At 41.1% G+C, this 17509-nt stretch overlaps 1 protein-coding gene across 1 annotated transcript; it reads right to left on the reverse strand.

Moving 5' to 3' along the window:
* Window positions 1-10350: 10350 nt before the first annotated feature.
* her12 (hairy-related 12) lies at window positions 10351-17150 on the reverse strand. Its single transcript, XM_054786539.1, has 3 exons — window positions 17001-17150; window positions 11239-11370; window positions 10351-11139 (listed from the first exon to the last, which is right to left on the reverse strand). Exons 1-3 carry the CDS (start codon window positions 17061-17063, stop codon window positions 10771-10773), a joined length of 564 nt encoding a protein of 187 aa, XP_054642514.1. The 5' UTR covers window positions 17064-17150; the 3' UTR covers window positions 10351-10770.
* Between the last annotated feature and the right edge of the window lie 359 nt (window positions 17151-17509).

Below are 17509 nucleotides of genomic sequence, written 5' to 3' on the forward strand. Positions count from 1 at the left end.
TGGTGACTCTAAATCGTCCATAGGTATGAATGTGAGAATGAATGGTTGTTTCTCCAGCATAAGCATACCCCCTGCGACCTTAATGAGGAGAAGCAGCATAGAAAGTGGATAGATGGATGTTTTGGTTACACCAGTGGTTCCCAAACTCTTTACAGTCGTGTACCCCTTAGGACATTTGACCTGAAGTCATGTACCCCCTACTCCTGCACACTTCATACACCTTTTTATCCTAATTAACTTGAAATATTGAACAGAATTACTTGGTTAATTAATTTTATAGTAATTCCGGGTCAAACGTGTGTATTTTGCATGGTGATATTTGGATAAAGTTTGACATGAGCACTGACAAATAGATAAGTAATCATCCTACATATCTTTATCTGATGTTGGCATCCTTCCCTTTGAATGGCTTGAATTTTTGCTTGACTTTTTTTGTCCACTCACGGTGGCTATAGTTTAAGTCTGCATATTAATTTCATACCAAATCGAAGGGAAATGTTTAACAATCATGAATCTGTCCGAAAGTCTATTTGTTTATCATTGATGTCTGTACAACATTGCGTAACATTTTCTTACTGTTATGAGCAACAAGTTGTTTTTGTAAATATCAGGTGATTTGGGCACGCATGTGCATGTTTGGGTGCGTTTCCTGTGAAATCCCTTCAGAGGACAAACCCCCGCTCCTCTAAAAGAGCCTATACATTTGCATAATAAAGATGATAAATGATTACCTGACCTGAATCTTTTCATGGTGTCCCAAGCCTAAAAGAACCACTACACCTTCTTAATAGTATCCGAAATACAAAAATACATACAACCATAGCCTCATTTTAGGGTGAATCCCCACTCACAGTGACAGGTTTTCACCGCTGTGCCGTGCGGGGATTGGAACACCAATATAAATGCACAAAATAATCAACAAACGTACTTATTTGTTATTTTTATTCACAATGAACAACCTCATGCTCTGACTCCGTCCTGCTCCGGTCTCCTTGCGCCGTGCGGCGCTCAGGCACACTCGTACTTGTGAGTGTTAGGCGCTAATTGTTTTTCATTTTTATTCACATACCCACATCACAATTGGCGTACCCCTGGGGGTATGTGTACCACACTTTGGGAACCCCATTAGCTACATGTGAGGTGCAAAATATTAGAAACATCTCTCATGCTCTCTGTAAATCAGTCAGTTTATTTTCCAAGTATTATGATATATGTCATAATGCTATTTAACATTTCCATTTTCTTTCATTGTCACGTTCCACATGACAGGTTGGACTTGTTGTGTTTTCTCTTGTTTTCACTGCCATTTTGACTCCAGTGCATGTAAATTGGGTAAACACTGCTACAGTATACAGTATATGCTAGTCTGCATCTTCTATTTCCAGGTAGTCAACAAGTGATAGCTATATGTCACATCCCATTTAAAGAAACCATTCAAAAAGCACAAATTGGCGTGTCTTCTCTCTCTCTCTCCCTCTTTCACACACACGTATCCACACACTGCAGTTAGCTGCTGTTTGTGAGTGGAGATAAAAAGGTCTTTTGTGGCTGGGAGGTCAGCCTCCATTGATGAGTAGATGTGTGAGTAGAGCCCTAGCGGGGCTTTCCCACAGTCTGACACTCGTGATGGGCTTCAACTGGAGAAGTGTGCCGCCCATCAACAGGCGCCACCTTTGCTGTGGGAAGCAGATACAATTAGACACAACTAACTATCCTGGTAGCATTTGTCTGCTGCTGCTTTTAATGTATTTCAGGATACGTTTGAGGCAAACTACAGCTTGTTTCTAATATAATTCAAATCAACGTGATATATTTCCCAGGAGGCCATCTAGATGCATTCATTCTGAATTATTCCCGAGAGATTCTGCCTGGGAATGTGATCAGCGATAAAAGACTGATCAGAGGGGAATAACGTTCCTTCTAATTTAGGTGGAGGAAACCTCCCACACCCCCATTGGGGGTCTCGGCAGCTACTTTTTTAAGTGGTCCGTGTTCGGCCTCTTCTGTCTACAATAAGTCCAAAAGTCATTGTTCAAAATTGTTCAAAAGTCATTTGGGTGGAAAATCATTTTACTTTTTCCATTAATGAAACAGTCTGCTACTTCTACAGGTTGACATGGCTCAGGCAGTAGAGTGGTTGTTTCCCAGCCTGATGGTTGACTGTTCGACTGTTGCCATTGTTAGTCTGCTAAAAACAAATAGACAAATTTGACTATTGGTGAAAGACCATTTTACAATTTTTCGTTAGGGCAACATTGCACTCATTCTAGAGCAGCCATGACTAAATGGCGGCCCTCGGTCCGGATATGGACCCACTGATGACACTTTACGGGCCAAGTAAAGTGAATGGCAAATATAATAATAATATTGAATCATCTCGCCGACCAATCCCAGCGGCAGTTTGCAGGCATAATTACTTCCGTTATTACGGTTACGTGACAGCAAACGCAGTGACGTCACTCAAAATGACCCAATGAAACAGTTTGATTACTTGGCAAGAAGTAAATGAGACCCATGGCCTGATCAAAAGTAAGAAAAGTTGAAAAAAGCGAACATATGAAAGTGAATGGAAGGCCCAATATACTGTAAGTTCATTCTTAGAGAATCCAGTGCCAAACCGCTGTGTCCCATATGCTCTGAAATTGTAGTGCTGGTCAAAAGGGCAAATGTGATGTGACATTACCTGACAAAACACACATAATTCGAGGGGAAGTACCCACGCAAGCGCGGATAATAACGTCGCATAGAGCCCAGTATCAAAAATCTACAAAAGTCATAACATTTACATCATTTACAGCACAGCAACGTGCAAATGAGTGTTTACTAAGGATTGTATGGATATTGGAGCAATACAAAACATCTTTCACTGACAGGAGAGTAGCAAAGGAGTGCTTCTGCAGCAGAGACCTCACTCAAAGGTCTCAAAGCAAATCCCAATGTCAGCTACAATAACAAGGACATTTGAAACTTTAAGATGATGTACTGTTGCAGCTATTCTGTTAAAGAGACACTTATTAAATTGTGATGATGTAGTAGTAAACCAGTGCAGTTTTATTTAACTTAAAAATAAGCCTCTTATAGTGAGGGGGTTGTCGGAAAAAAATAAATTTATTGAGAGGGTAAATAATTATTACAAGTAGATTTTAGAATAACTGTTTGCATTGATGTCTATTGATTGAATTATTGTTGAGTGCCTTAAAATAAGTACAGTGTAGATATAACTGTTTAGTCAATTAATCTAATGATTACAAGTAGTTTATAGAAATAATGCTTCATTAAATACCGTAGTTAGCGCAGTTGATGAACATCTGTTTACGTGTGTCAATGGTTAAACAGAAATACTGTTGGTCACAGCTTCTACACACCGAGGTTACCAGGCTGATACGGCCCAGAATTAAGTCAAAATAGAAACACTGGCCGGAGCAAAGAATGTTTTGTTTATGTCAACAACTACACTCAGTGTTATCGGGACAGCAAAGGAGCTGGCTATCATCTGCTGGCATCACAAGCTTCGTCGAGGAATTCAGGAGAAAGTTACCTTTGGAGGGACAAAAATTTTTTAAAAAGTAACAAGTATAAAAACGACTGTGGGAGACAAACGGGCGGGAGCGCTCTTTCATTTTTAGCCAGGAGATGAGTTGCTTCTACAGATGCACTATCGAAAGTGTCCTTACCGCCTCCATCACTGTTTGGTACGGTAACTGTACAACACGTGATAGGAAGGCACTCCAGCGGGTGATCAAGACCTCACAGAACATTGTTGGGGCAGCCCTCCCCTCACTGCAAGACATTTATACATCTAGAGTCCTATGCAGAACACACAACCTCATCAAGGACAGCACACATCCACAACACTCATTATTCACACTCCTACCGTCAGGCAGACGCTACAAGAGTTTGAAGTCCAGGACCACAAGGCTGGCAAACAGCTTTTACCCACAGGCCATCAGGCTTCTCAACGAAGCACTCACACACGCCGCACGCAACACACACTCATAGCACTTTATTTATTTATTACTTATTTATTTGTATATTTATTTGTATGAATGTCTCTTCTTTTGTTGCTGCTTAATTTATTGGTATATATGTTTATGTTTCTTATGTTCTTATTCTTTCTTGTGTTTTCTTTCTTTTCTTGGGAGAATGAACAGAATAAGATTTTCATTGCATGGTATTACTGCTGTTTTACCATGCACATGACAATAAAACTCTCTTGAATCTTGAATGAGTACAGGTGAAATGAAACTGGGGCCAGGTACCTGTACACTGCGGAAACTATCCTGTCTGACTTATTCTTCAATTATTATGTCTGACTTATTCTTCAATACATTTGGAAAAAGTCTAATTTGTTGTGAGTCTTTCTTCCTTCTCATAACTGGAGGTGAAATTGGCTTAATTAATTTTCCAAAGTGGTCCTTTGACCTTTAGGAGGTTGTGGAGAATTTCATCTCCAACAGGGTTTAATTGGGTGTAATACTGGTCAGCAATCACTCCAGGCTGTCGTGTCAAGACAGCAATTCTGTACAGGTGAGTGCAGTCCAAAAGAGGGAATGTCCACATGCAGATTTATGTCTTCAGATATTTATTTGTAGCCACCTGACAAACCGCAGGGAGGTGGGTATGGGTGTGTGTATGGGGGAGTGTGTGTGTGTGGTTTTCTACAAAAGAACAAAACATACAAAAAAAACAATGCTAGTGAGCATAAATACTTAAAATAAAGCCAATAAAGTGACTACAATGAAACAAAAGCATAAGCATATGGCCTACTCCAATGCTTACAAACCTACTAGTTAGCAACATGAACACAAATAATGCTGTCAGCATTACACTAGCACATTGAAAGTGCACGCTAACAATATAAGGTGGCATATTTAGTACAAACAAAGCTGACAAGACATTTAGTGGCAATGCTAATGAGGCTAACTAGCCCAGCAGTTAGCAACCAGCTCGGCGGCTGGATGTAAAAGGCACACAACACAGTACAATACTACAGCATGGTGCAAACAGTGTCGAACATTAAACAATTGAGAAATAAACAAGTTACTCACGTTTATGGACACACTCTGCTACTTAAAACATCAAACAAGGTCGTGTTAAGACAACTCCTCCCAAAGGCTACACTTCCGTGATACATTAAGGTGCCCATCTAGCGTAGTAATTTTGAGTAATTTTGAGTTTAGATACATCCATTCAAAATGAGGTTTGGAAAAAAATTGCAAAAACGGACCTTACTCAATTTTAATTGAAGACTCCTGTTTCAGAGGATAACATGGCTCAGGTGCGTCTGTGTAGGCTCTCAGTCGTACAGGAGTTGTCCATCGAGGAAAAGGCTTCTTGAGACGTCATCTGTACTTCTGTGTAGAAGGTGTCGGACGTTTCGCTCCTCATCCGAAGAGCTTCGTCAGCAAACTAATAAGTGCTGGTAGCTTAGGCCTTAAATACAGTAAGAGTGGGCGGAATTGGTGTGCCAACACCCTCCTCCTATTGGTTCGTTACACTAAGCCTGCATTCCTCATCTTTACAGTGGTATAATCCTATCCTGTTATTCACACCTACGATAAAAGGGAAGTGTCGCTCCCTGAATTGGGTATGAACGACTCTGATACTGGCTTGTTAGCATCTATTGTTCTGGCTCGGCCCTGCCTTCACCTCATTTGCAAGACTAAGAGCTGTGGGTTTTGGTCTCAGTAACCTGCTGAACACAGGGTCCAAATTGAACCTCAAACCACCATTCCGATTCAATGATGGGTTCTGTTGTTTGACAAAAATAGCTTCCTTTACTCCTCTTTCAAACCATCTGTTTTCTTTGGCCAAAATCTTTACCTCGCTGTCCTGAAAAGAGTGATTGGTAGCTTTCAGGTGTAGATGTACTGCTGATTGAGGACCACTAGCATTGTCCCTGCGATGTTGATAAAGCCTTTTTTGGAGCATTTGCTTAGTTTCCCCAATGTAGTGCTCTTTGCATTCCTCATCTTTACAGTGGATGGAATAGACCACATTGCTCTGTTTCTGGTTTGGAGCCTTGTCATATCAATATCAATATCAATATCAAATTTACTCGCGAGGACACTAAAGAAAACCAACTAGCCTTCTTAGACTGCAAGGTAATTATAGGAAAGGACAGACAGCTACTTACAGAGGTCTTTAGAAAGGCCACACACACTGACCAATACCTGCTTTTTGAATCAAACCATCCACTACAACATAAACTAGGGGTTATTAGGACCCTCCAACATAGAGCGGAACAAATACCAACTAGTGCTGAGGGAAAGAAAAAGGAGACACAACATGTCCAGAGAGCGCTCTCAACCTGTGGGTACCCACGGTGGGCTTTTAACAAATGTCAAAAGAAGAGAGTAGGGAAAGAAACCCAAAAGCCCACAGAAGCTAAAAGGAGAGGAGTGGTAGTCCCTTATGTAGCGGGGGTCTCCGAAAAACTCCAGAGGATCTTATGGCAACACAAAATTCCTACCTATTTCAAACCAGTAAATCCCCTGAGACAAAAATTAGTGCATCCTAAAGACAAGGCTCCAAACCAAAAACAGAGCAATGTGGTCTATTCCATCCATTGTAAAGATGAGGAATGCAAAGAGCACTACATTGGGGAAACTAAGCAAATGCTCCAAAAAAGGCTTTATCAACATCGCAGGGACAATGCTAGTGGTCCTCAATCAGCAGTACATCTACACCTGAAAGCTACCAATCACTCTTTTCAGGACAGCGAGGTAAAGATTTTGGCCAAAGAAAACAGATGGTTTGAAAGAGGAGTAAAGGAAGCTATTTTTGTCAAACAACAGAACCCATCATTGAATCGGAATGGTGGTTTGAGGTTCAATTTGGACCCTGTGTTCAGCAGGTTACTGAGACCAAAACCCACAGCTCTTAGTCTTGCAAATGAGGTGAAGGCAGGGCCGAGCCAGAACAATAGATGCTAACAAGCCAGTATCAGAGTCGTTCATACCCAATTCAGGGAGCGACACTTCCCTTTTATCGTAGGTGTGAATAACAGGATAGGATTATACCACTGTAAAGATGAGGAATGCAGGCTTAGTGTAACGAACCAATAGGAGGAGGGTGTTGGCACACCAATTCCGCCCACTCTTACTGTATTTAAGGCCTAAGCTACCAGCACTTATTAGTTTGCTGACGAAGCTCTTCGGATGAGGAGCGAAACGTCCGACACCTTCTACACAGAAGTACAGATGACGTCTCAAGAAGCCTTTTCCTCGATGGCTCAGGTGGTTGAGTGGTTGTCTCTCAACCTGAAGGTTGCTGGTTCAATCTCCATGTGATTGTCATATTTCATAAAATCTAATTACCTTTAACACACTGCTTATTTTTATAGTCTTATAAGGAGGAACAGGATGCATAAGCATTGCTCAAATTAAAACATGAGTGTCTACATGAAAAGAACAGTCACTGTCCTCTAATGACCGCCACCTGTAGACTAAGTGGCTGTCCACACGGAGATGTTTTCAGGTCAAAACGGCACAGTATTTTATGGTTGCAGCCTTGCATCCACATGGAAAGGGCGTTCTGGGTGCCCTGAAACTGTATTTTTTGAAAATGGCTTCCAGAATGGGAAAATCTGAAAACAGCGGCTTGTCGTTGCCGTGTAGACAAGCAAGCCGCTGCTTTCTCAAAACGATGACATCACCGCCCCATCGCCGTCACATGATCAGAAGTGACAAGCCGACAAGCCGAATACTTTGACTGGCATGACTCACCCCCGTCAATATTATCCTGATATTTTTTGTCTGATACTCCAAAATGACTCGCAGAAGTAATTCCACTTCGTCGTCAGTCTAGACAAGCCTTTACAGACTTTATGCGCATGTGTTCTTTCTCCTTCTATAGTTTCTTCTAGAGTGTCACGTGGTTCTGTCTGCGTGTGTGTTCACAGTGCTTTATGTATTACATCCTTTTCACCCGGTGATACGTTCCCGTCTGGATGCAACTATTTACTAATCTGACACTTTGTGGATGTGGTACAACTGAAGAGAGAGTAAATTCTGATTGAATCCATTGGATCAGTCCCTCCATGACCTTTTTCCATCCTTATTCAATTTTAACACATTTAAAATTTGTTAATTTAAAATTCTGCGTAAATTTTTTTTGCCCCATTCAGCCATCAACTACTTTAAACAGTTTTTGTCCGATTCAAATTATTCCAACATCAAAATAATCACCTCATTTGGGCCACTTGGGCTATAAGGGCTTTTTTTTAATCCCACATTTACGGTAATTCCATATTTTCCCTAAAATTTTTTCCCATTGAAAATGAACTGGGGTTTGAACACACAACCTTTGTAATGGGAGGCGAGAGCGCTGACCACACGGCTAAAAGCCCAGACTGTTGACTGTGTGTTCAGCGCAGCTCTTAAGGCAGAGGGAGTGAGGTTTACCAACGTACACTCGCACAGCATCACTGGCTGGCATCCGTTACATGGACATGTTTTACCAGTTGCAAATTGCTTATTTGTCGCCCCTCCTGGTGGAAAACTATATTAGCACAACATATCTCACATTATTGGACACATTCAATCTATTCCAACATTTCAACATTTTTTCTAAATATTTCTATATTCATTCTCCACATTTCAGTTCAGCTTCAGCACACAGGACATGTTCTTAAGGTTCAAAGGTCTTTATTTGTCATTTCATTCATATATTAAGTAAAAAGTAAATAGAAATAGTGTTTTTCCAAGTGCTCCAATTGAGGGTAAGAATGGGTGATGTAAATCTGACCTACGATAGATAGATTGCAACACAAACCACCTGCACCTCAACACCACAGACATATATACATACACATCGAGCGCTCAACGTCGCTGCCATATTGGATGTGTCAAGGCTGTGCTGTAAATGAATACAAGTAAATGTACTTACTTTCATAAACCGCCTTTCTACGAAGAAATTTAAGTTAATTCCTCTCATTTATACATTCACACACGCACTAATATACATGGGAAACAGTGAGGCACCAAAACAATGTATTTGATCTTCTCAAATTTTTGGTGCCTAATTGATCTGTGGCAGAGCAAAGGACACTGAGGAGGGTCTTTTCCATCGAGGACAACCAGCATCATCCAATGCACAGCATCATCTCCTGACAAAGGAGCATTTTCAGTGGCAGGTTACTATCACTGTCTAGACGAGAGACAATAATGCAACAGCTACACACACTACATTGTGAGAGAACGCATCTAAAAACAGGAAATGACGCATTACGTAACTGCCTATGTCAGCAGCCAGAGGGGGAGCCTATAGAATCTGTAACCTGTGTTTTTTTTTTAAATGGTTCTATTATGAATTATATGCCAAGTATTGGGACCAGAGGACTTTGTAATGATTGTAATAAAAGAAAATGACCTTGAGCCAGTTTCTTTCCTATACTCTCCTCATCTCATCTCTTTCTCTTTGTAATTTTTGACTTTAATTATATAAACCTTTCATCTTGATATTTTGTATTAGTCTTGTACTGTATGTACTGTATATTCCAACCACCTTTGCTATAATCCATAATGCTTATGAGAGTGCTACCAAAGTTGCTGGTAAAGATGATGGTTAAAGATGTATAAATTACTATCTTCAATCAAATTTTAATTGAAATATATATTTTAAAAAAACATGTTCACGTTTCCATTCTGGACAGTCATGAATTATGTATCTAATGAATTAACCAGTCATGTTAAATATTTCAAGTCAGTGAAGTTCAAATGGGTCTAATACTACCATATGATGAAAACTACAGGTGTTGAAAATATAACTGATCGACAAATATTACTGTCATTTTTTAATAATGAAGTTAGGGAAGTGAGTTAGGTATCGAATGAAAGGTCGTTTGATGATCTGATGAGCTAGATTGCAGGCATGATATTACACATCTCAATATTTGGTCACATATCTATATTATTCCTCTAAAAAATGCCTGGACATGAAGCACAAGAGTGCAAAACGGATCATTTTCTGTTCAGAACTTAGTTTTTAAGGAATTTATTTCTGTTTTTTGTGTTAGTTCATTGTTTGGGGTTACACTGAAATCATTTCCTCTAGCAGCAATAATGCTATCCCTGTGATAAAACCAAAAAGTAGTCATAGTCAACCACCAAACAGCGATCATTTATTAGTTATTCTTAGAAAAAAAAGCAATATAGTGAGGGACGACTTTATAGACATTTAGATGCAGGAAATACCTTATTTACTTACTGCTCAAGAGGTTAAGAGAGAGTGTTTTGTCATGTTTATTGAACAGAAATATGCAACAAGATGAAGTTTTTTTCGATGATTGTTTCATTTTTATTGTAAATTGTCATACAAAATGAGTTTTAAGAGCGTAAACGTCATAGCAAAACCAGTAATACCGGTAACATCACATTCAGACACACACACACACACACACACACAAGCAAAAGACCTCATTTGGCATCCAACAATAAAGAGAGAAATATTCTCAACACGGGGCTGTCAGGACAACACAGTATGGCAGAGATACACTGTTACAGCAAGGAAGATAAACTCCACTGGAGTAAAAACCATTGGACAAAACCATCATCACACAAAAACAACTTTTTAACACGGAGAAAAAAGGTCAAATGGTGAATCACAGTCATTGCAAAAAAGAAACATGAAAAATAAGTGAGCGCTGTTGCTATTTGTGTCCATCAATATGATGAGACATTAACGAGCAAGGTGGAAATGCATATTTCCTACAAAGTGAGGGGGTCAGGGCGGTCCCCTCAGGTGTGTCCCTGTCTGATGCGTCATTTATTACCAAGGCCTCCACACAGCACCTGTGCTGCTCTGCTGCAGCCTGGTTCCTCTGCTGGGGGAGCGCACAGGAGAGGAGCCTCTCTGGATCATCTGCTGCTGTGCAGAGAGGAAATGCAGAGAGTCCCTCCAGCAGTGAGAGAAGCCTCGGCTGTAGTCGCCGCCATTGCTGCTGGAGGTGGATTGATGATGCTGCTGCTGGTGGAGCTGCTGCCTCAGGAAGCTGACTGTCATCTCCAGGATGTCTGCTTTCTCCAGCTTGGAGTTTGGCTCTTGTTGTTGGAACTCTTTCTCCAGAATGACCTTGAGCTGCTCGATGCAACTATTGATGCGATCTCGGCGCAGTTTCTCCACCATGGGCTTTCTCAACTGAAGGAAGGAAGACACACATTGGTCAGGACTACAATAATAGTCACACATTTGTACAATTACATGTTGTACTCTTTTTAAAAATATATCCATACTTACTTTGATGTTGTCTCGCTCTGAGATCCTTGTGTGCTGCATGAAGGAGTAGCTCGAAGAGCGAGGAGCCATGTCTGTGCAAGCAGGTAAAGAGTAGAGAAGCTCCTTCCAGGACAGTTCTGCTGGCTCTGATGTCTGCAAAGGGGCTGCTCTTACTTTTATAGACCCACATTAGCATAACAAAGCCATGTGTCTCAGGCCGCGCTGGGGTTCCCACACTCTGACCAGTGGGACTCCCAGCACAACAACAGAGCAGCCATCAATAACCCACAGGTCATCTATCTGTGCTCGGCCTGTTTCCCAAGATAAACAAGTGATAAAGCAGGCCATAATGGATACTCAGTACCACACATTTTACATCAGAATATCTTTTTTGGGTGGGGGTTGGGGGTGGGCAATGAAAAGCCCAAATGCTTCAGTGCAATAAAAACAATATAAAGTGAGAAGTGCGTGTCTTTAAAGTGTGGCGCACAAACAGGAAGAGTGGATGCATAAAACGTCAAGGACAAAAAGCTACATCAGCTAACACCTCTGTTCGTCAGTATACAGTGGGACCCAGCACTAGCAACCTTTGTGTTTTTTTTTGTTTACATCAAACATACAAATTTTGCCTGCATACATTTGCTGGTGAGCTCTCAATATAGCACGTCTTGTCATTAATGCACTGCGTGGGTCCAACTGTGTCGGCAAAGTACAAAACATCCCTGTTGGCAGTGTGTACAAATACAAACCTGCTGACGACATGAGCCCATTCAGTGTGCACTGAGACGGTGAAGGCACGCTCATGGTGGCCCCATCTTAGGTTTCTTCCTTGTATTTTATCAGGAAGTGTGCAAATTTACAACAATTAAAAAAAAAATGGAATACGGTGTTCCCTTGTTTATCGTGGGGGACAAGTTCCCAAAATAGCTCGCAATAAGTGAAGTCCGCTAAGTGTGTTTTAAGGCTGCAAAACCCCTCACCATACACATTATACACTTTTCTCAAACAGGCATTAACATTTTCTAACATTTCTCTCTATTTAAACCAAGAAGTTCAAACCTTTGTTTGAATTTTAACGATCAACCTACTAGGTTGGACACAAGAAATGATTAAGTGACTCACACGTATTTCACTCCTCTGACGCCGTTCCTCTGTACTGTAGTGTTTTTGTATCCTTGTTAAAACATATTGCTGCAGTACCCCTCCTGTTGCAGTCCCCCTCCTTCAACCAAAGATTAATTTATTCCATAATGGCGCCCTACAGCCACATAACGTCTACATTCCTTCGGCTTGTCCAGAAGTCCAACCTTTTGTGCGATGGTTAGCGTCCTCCTCTGCTTTTTGGGCACAGAATGTTTCGTCGACATTGTGGGTTTTGTTGGGGAGAAACTTGCAAACATACAAAGACTGCAAGCTAGCGATGACACAGGAGACACGGCAGGGCGGCACGAAGGAGATTCATTTACAATGGGCTACAGCCAGTCAGAACGCAGAAGACAATGGGCAGTGCAGACAGACGAGTGGGGGAAGAGAGAGACACTCAACCTCCCACAATGCAATTCTTCTTAAAGGGCCAGGCTCAGCCTGTAACAGCATTCATACACTGTAAAAAAAAAAACAACCTAAAATTGCACCAAAAAAAATCCGCAATAGACACTGTAATATAGAAAATACAATTATAATTGATCAAATTTATAATAATAATATTAATGATAACAAGATTAGATTTTTAGATTTATATAGCGCCTTTAAAGTTACCGAATGTGATTCAAAGTGAACCCATTATTCATTCACCCCTCAGTCACACAACGGTGTTGGTAATCTACATCTACATCACAGCTGCCTTGGGTAGTATGACGGAAATGTGCCTGCCAATTGGCAGCTATGGCCTCTCTGACCATCACCAAACATTCATTCAAATTCATACACCAGTGTGGGCAGCACCGGAGGCAAGGTGGGTGAAGTGTCTAATATAGTTAAATCAACAAATATCAATATTTACTTTATTACTTGTTTTTTGTCATCATGACATGGCTCTGCCTCATCTGCCTGCATCACCGATATACAGTAGCTTGTCCTCATTAGAGTCATGGGTGAGCTGGAGCCTATCCCCGCTGACTTTGGATGAGAAGCGGGGTCCACGATTTGCTGGTCATTCACACCTGGGCCAGCGGTACCAGAAAAGGGTGCATTCACTTGGAGGGGAGACTACAGTGATTTACACCTATAAGTAAATAAAAATATACTGCAAACAAATTGAATACACAGGGGAAACGGCGTTGAATATTTTATTTGGGTCTGTTGTAGGGGTTTGTAGGGGTGAGATTAAAACCTGACAAGATTTCTCGTTTGGAGAAAAGCTGTATTGCGAGAACAGGGCAGCCAGAAGCCAATGAGACTGAACTATGGGATGGCGAGAGAAGGGAGAGAAGGATGTTGGCTAAGCTGACATCCATCATGGACAACACCTCTCACCCCCTACATGACACTGTGGGTTCCCTTAGCAGCTCCTTCAGCAGTAGACTGTTACACCCACGGTGTAAGAAGGAGAGGTTCCGCAGGTCCTTCATACCGACCGCTGTCAGGCTCTATAACACCTGCACCACTTGAACCATGTCGCAGTCACTATGTATTCTTTACTTGCATATCTTGCTTGCTGCTGTAACAAGTGAATTTCCCTGCTGTGGGATAAATAAAGTACAAATACAATACATTGGCTACTATGAATGATAATAAAGTATAATATGGAAGTGGCAGTGTGCAAGGCATTATTGGAAGCACCCATTAAGTGCTTTAGGCACACTTTGCAATCCATCCTACATCTGTGTTCACAGCGTAGGCGTCAGTGTAGCCCCCTTGAAAAGGGGAATTATTGAATCAGGACAAAGGACACGATCTTTCCTCAAGCCACGTTTGTAATGACCGAAAACTGACTTACACACATTTTCCATACATTAGCAGCTTCAACATAGAGTGAACATAGAGAGTATTTGTGAAAAAATGTTTAAACAACACACACAGCAACTGGCAAACTATTCCTATTATACTAATGTACAATAAAACTTACTTACTTCTAATGCAAACTTAAACTGATAGCACACACATCAGATACTCCAGCAAATGCATACATATATTGACAAGGAGACTACAATGCCATTTTGCATGTTCCTCTTCACAGTATTACATCACAACCATGGCGGTTCTCTTGAACACTAGCTTCAGCTCGTTCGGCAGTAGCCGTTAGCTTTAGCATTAGCTCGTTTAGACCTCATTAACTTGAAATACACGCATACACCGTAACACATACACATTCCATAACACGTTTAAACATTCAATGACACATTCATAAGCATAAACTACTTCTTTGAAAGGAACAAATACCTGAAAAGGGGAATTATTGAATCAGGACAAACGGACACAATCTTTCCTCAAGCCATGTTTGTAATGACTGAGGAGGAGGAAGTGAGGTGTCCTTAGGATGACCCCAAAACGCTAAGCGCCCCCTACTGGAGCCCCCCAGTACTACAATAACTATTTATTTTTCTGTTACAATAACATTAAGCCAAAATCATTTTACTGTACTCTTACTACTGCAACTAACAATTAACATTTTAAACAAGAAATAGGTACCATATGAGTATTAAGACAATTGTGAATTAAGGCAATTATTAAACATTACTGCTACACCCACATAGTGCATATTATTCAATCCGTCACATCAGCAAGTGATGTGTGGCTGTTTTTTCCAATCGGACTTGAACAGCTGCTTGCTACTTGTTGATGCCCAAGCAGAAGCTATAGTAATTCTACATTTTTTTTAATTTTACTTAAAGATTTGTCAGATCAACCCACGGAGATGTTCGGACCTGTCTGCAACCTTATCACTGAGCGGTTTCATTGATGCGTATTGCATTTGGGTGAGCGCCAACTTTCAAGCACTAGAGATCATCTGATTCATAATAAAAACAACTTTCAATTTTGCTTGCTATGCCATGGTATGGGGCCGCACGGTGGCCCAGTGGTTAGCATGTTGGCCACACATTCAGGAGATAAGGAAGATCTGGGTTTGAATCTCCGTTGGGCATCTCTGTGTGGAGTTAGCATGTTGTCCCCGTGCGTGCGTCGGTTTTCGCCCACATTCCAAAAACATGCATGTTAGGTTAATTGGTAAATTGTCCATAGGTATGAATGTGAGTGTGAATTTATATGTGCCCTGCGATTGGCTGGCGACCAGTCCAGGGAGTACCCCGCCTCTCGCCCAAAGTCAGCTGGGATAGGCTCCAGCATACCCCCGACCCTATTGAGGATAAGCGACATAGAAAATGGATGGATGGATGTCATGGGATGTGACGCTTTTGGTACCCCTTTCAGGGGACTGACCCAACACAATTAAGAGTTGCCTGTTACGCTAACATGCATGTTTTTGGGATGTGGGAGAAAGCTGGAGTACCCGGAGTACATGCAAACTCCACACAGAGATGTTCCAACGGAGATTCAAACTTGGATCCCTAGATTGTGAGGCAAAAAAGTTAACAACTGCACAATCGTGCTGTCGTCTTCATGCCAAATGTTTCAAACATATTGTATGATGATGACACTGCAAGAAACAGTTCTTCTTGTGCACATGCATTTCTGTATTTTTGTAGCCATCCATCCATTTTCTACGCCGCTTCTCCTCATTAGGGTTGTGGGGGTATGCTGGAGCCAATCCCAGCTGACTTCGGGCGAGAGGTGGGGTACATCCAGGACTGGTCGCCAGCCAATCGCAGGGCTGTATTTTTGTGCATTTGTTGCATATAGTGTTACAACGCACTCCCATAAATTACTTAAAAACTTTGTTTTGACTTACGTGGTTTAATTTGTAAATACGAGACTCACTCGAGAACTAGTTATGTGCACACGGCGGAAGAATACATACTTGCACTTACAGTAGCTACACAGAGATTTTTTGTGACTGTTTCGTTTAGTTCTTGTATTTTTTTCTTTTTGTATTATTGTATTTTACGTTGTACGTGTTTGTCCTTCATGTGTTCTCTGTGCAGTGTGCAGTGTGCAGTGTCCCAGCTTACGCTAAAAAACGACTTTACAACGCATTGTAGGAACGGAAGTCGTTTGTAAAGCAGAGGACCTCGGTAAGTCCTCATGTCCTCCATACGCTGGAATAATGTGTTGTTTTCAGTGTCTTAAAAATGACCAAAGCCACCACAAACGATTGATTAAACACTTGTGATTAAACACTAATCTACCTTTATGCTTGAAAAAATGATCCCGGGAGTAGTACGTCGAGCTTCAAGTCAATAGCTTTTTCTGCATTAAAAATGAAGTTGGTTACAATGTACACATTTTAATCAGTTGATAAATTATCTAAATGGGCTGGTCTAAATGAAAATAAAGAAAACTGTCTTAACTCAGGCATATATTGATTTTGAAGACACATTTTTGTATTAACCTAACATAAAAGTGTATTTAGTCAGTACAACTTCAAAATCCTTTAAACGCCTTTTAAAAGCTGAGTTCAGGGGTCTTGCCCGGACATGGTTGCAGTCAGACCGCGCCTGGCGCAAGAAAGGAGGGGAAGACCCGCTACCAGCATGACCAGCATAGACCAGCATAATTTATTCAACTTCAAAGTTGGTTAGCACAACAGCTAATAACTGTATCAACACACACGGCAATAAATTGTTTTTTCACCACACTGTCTTTCGGCTGTGTTGCTAATTAGCACTGAATATCAGTAGCAACAGTTGCAACTTACATGTAAATTCATGACATGTAATACTTACAGTATTCCTTTTAAGCATTACTGGAAGCTCCTTCCTGGGCGCATTGATTTCACATAGCAACATAGAAATGAACGCCTACGCCTTACATTAACTCTTCCAAACTCAAAAATAAAAACACAGCAGCAGTGGTGGCAGCTCCGATATGTACCCATATCTTTTTGGAAGTGGTCTGAGGCGTTGTGAGCGCGGAGCTGATGCTCTGCGGGCGAGTCTGTGGTGAAGCTAGTCACCAGCCGGCTAGTAGCTAGCCGTGGTGTGGCAAGGTGTCAATACGCCAGTAAGCTAGTTCGTAATGATGTTAATAATAATAATAACAATGTCGCTGTTGCTTGGTTAATATGCACAAATGAAAGCATTGTTGGCGCTTTTTGGAGTTTTTGTCAGAGGGCTTTATAGGCGGAGTACATGTTTCCCATATGTTCAGTAATGAACTGTCCCTTTTTATCTGATGTTATATTTTTAGAACGCACAGTAAAGAGAAAGACGTGTTTTCATCTCTCACGTAAGGA

This window comes from Dunckerocampus dactyliophorus, chromosome 1 (assembly GCF_027744805.1).
Source record: "Dunckerocampus dactyliophorus isolate RoL2022-P2 chromosome 1, RoL_Ddac_1.1, whole genome shotgun sequence".
NCBI classification, from domain to species: Eukaryota; Metazoa; Chordata; class Actinopteri; order Syngnathiformes; family Syngnathidae; genus Dunckerocampus; species Dunckerocampus dactyliophorus.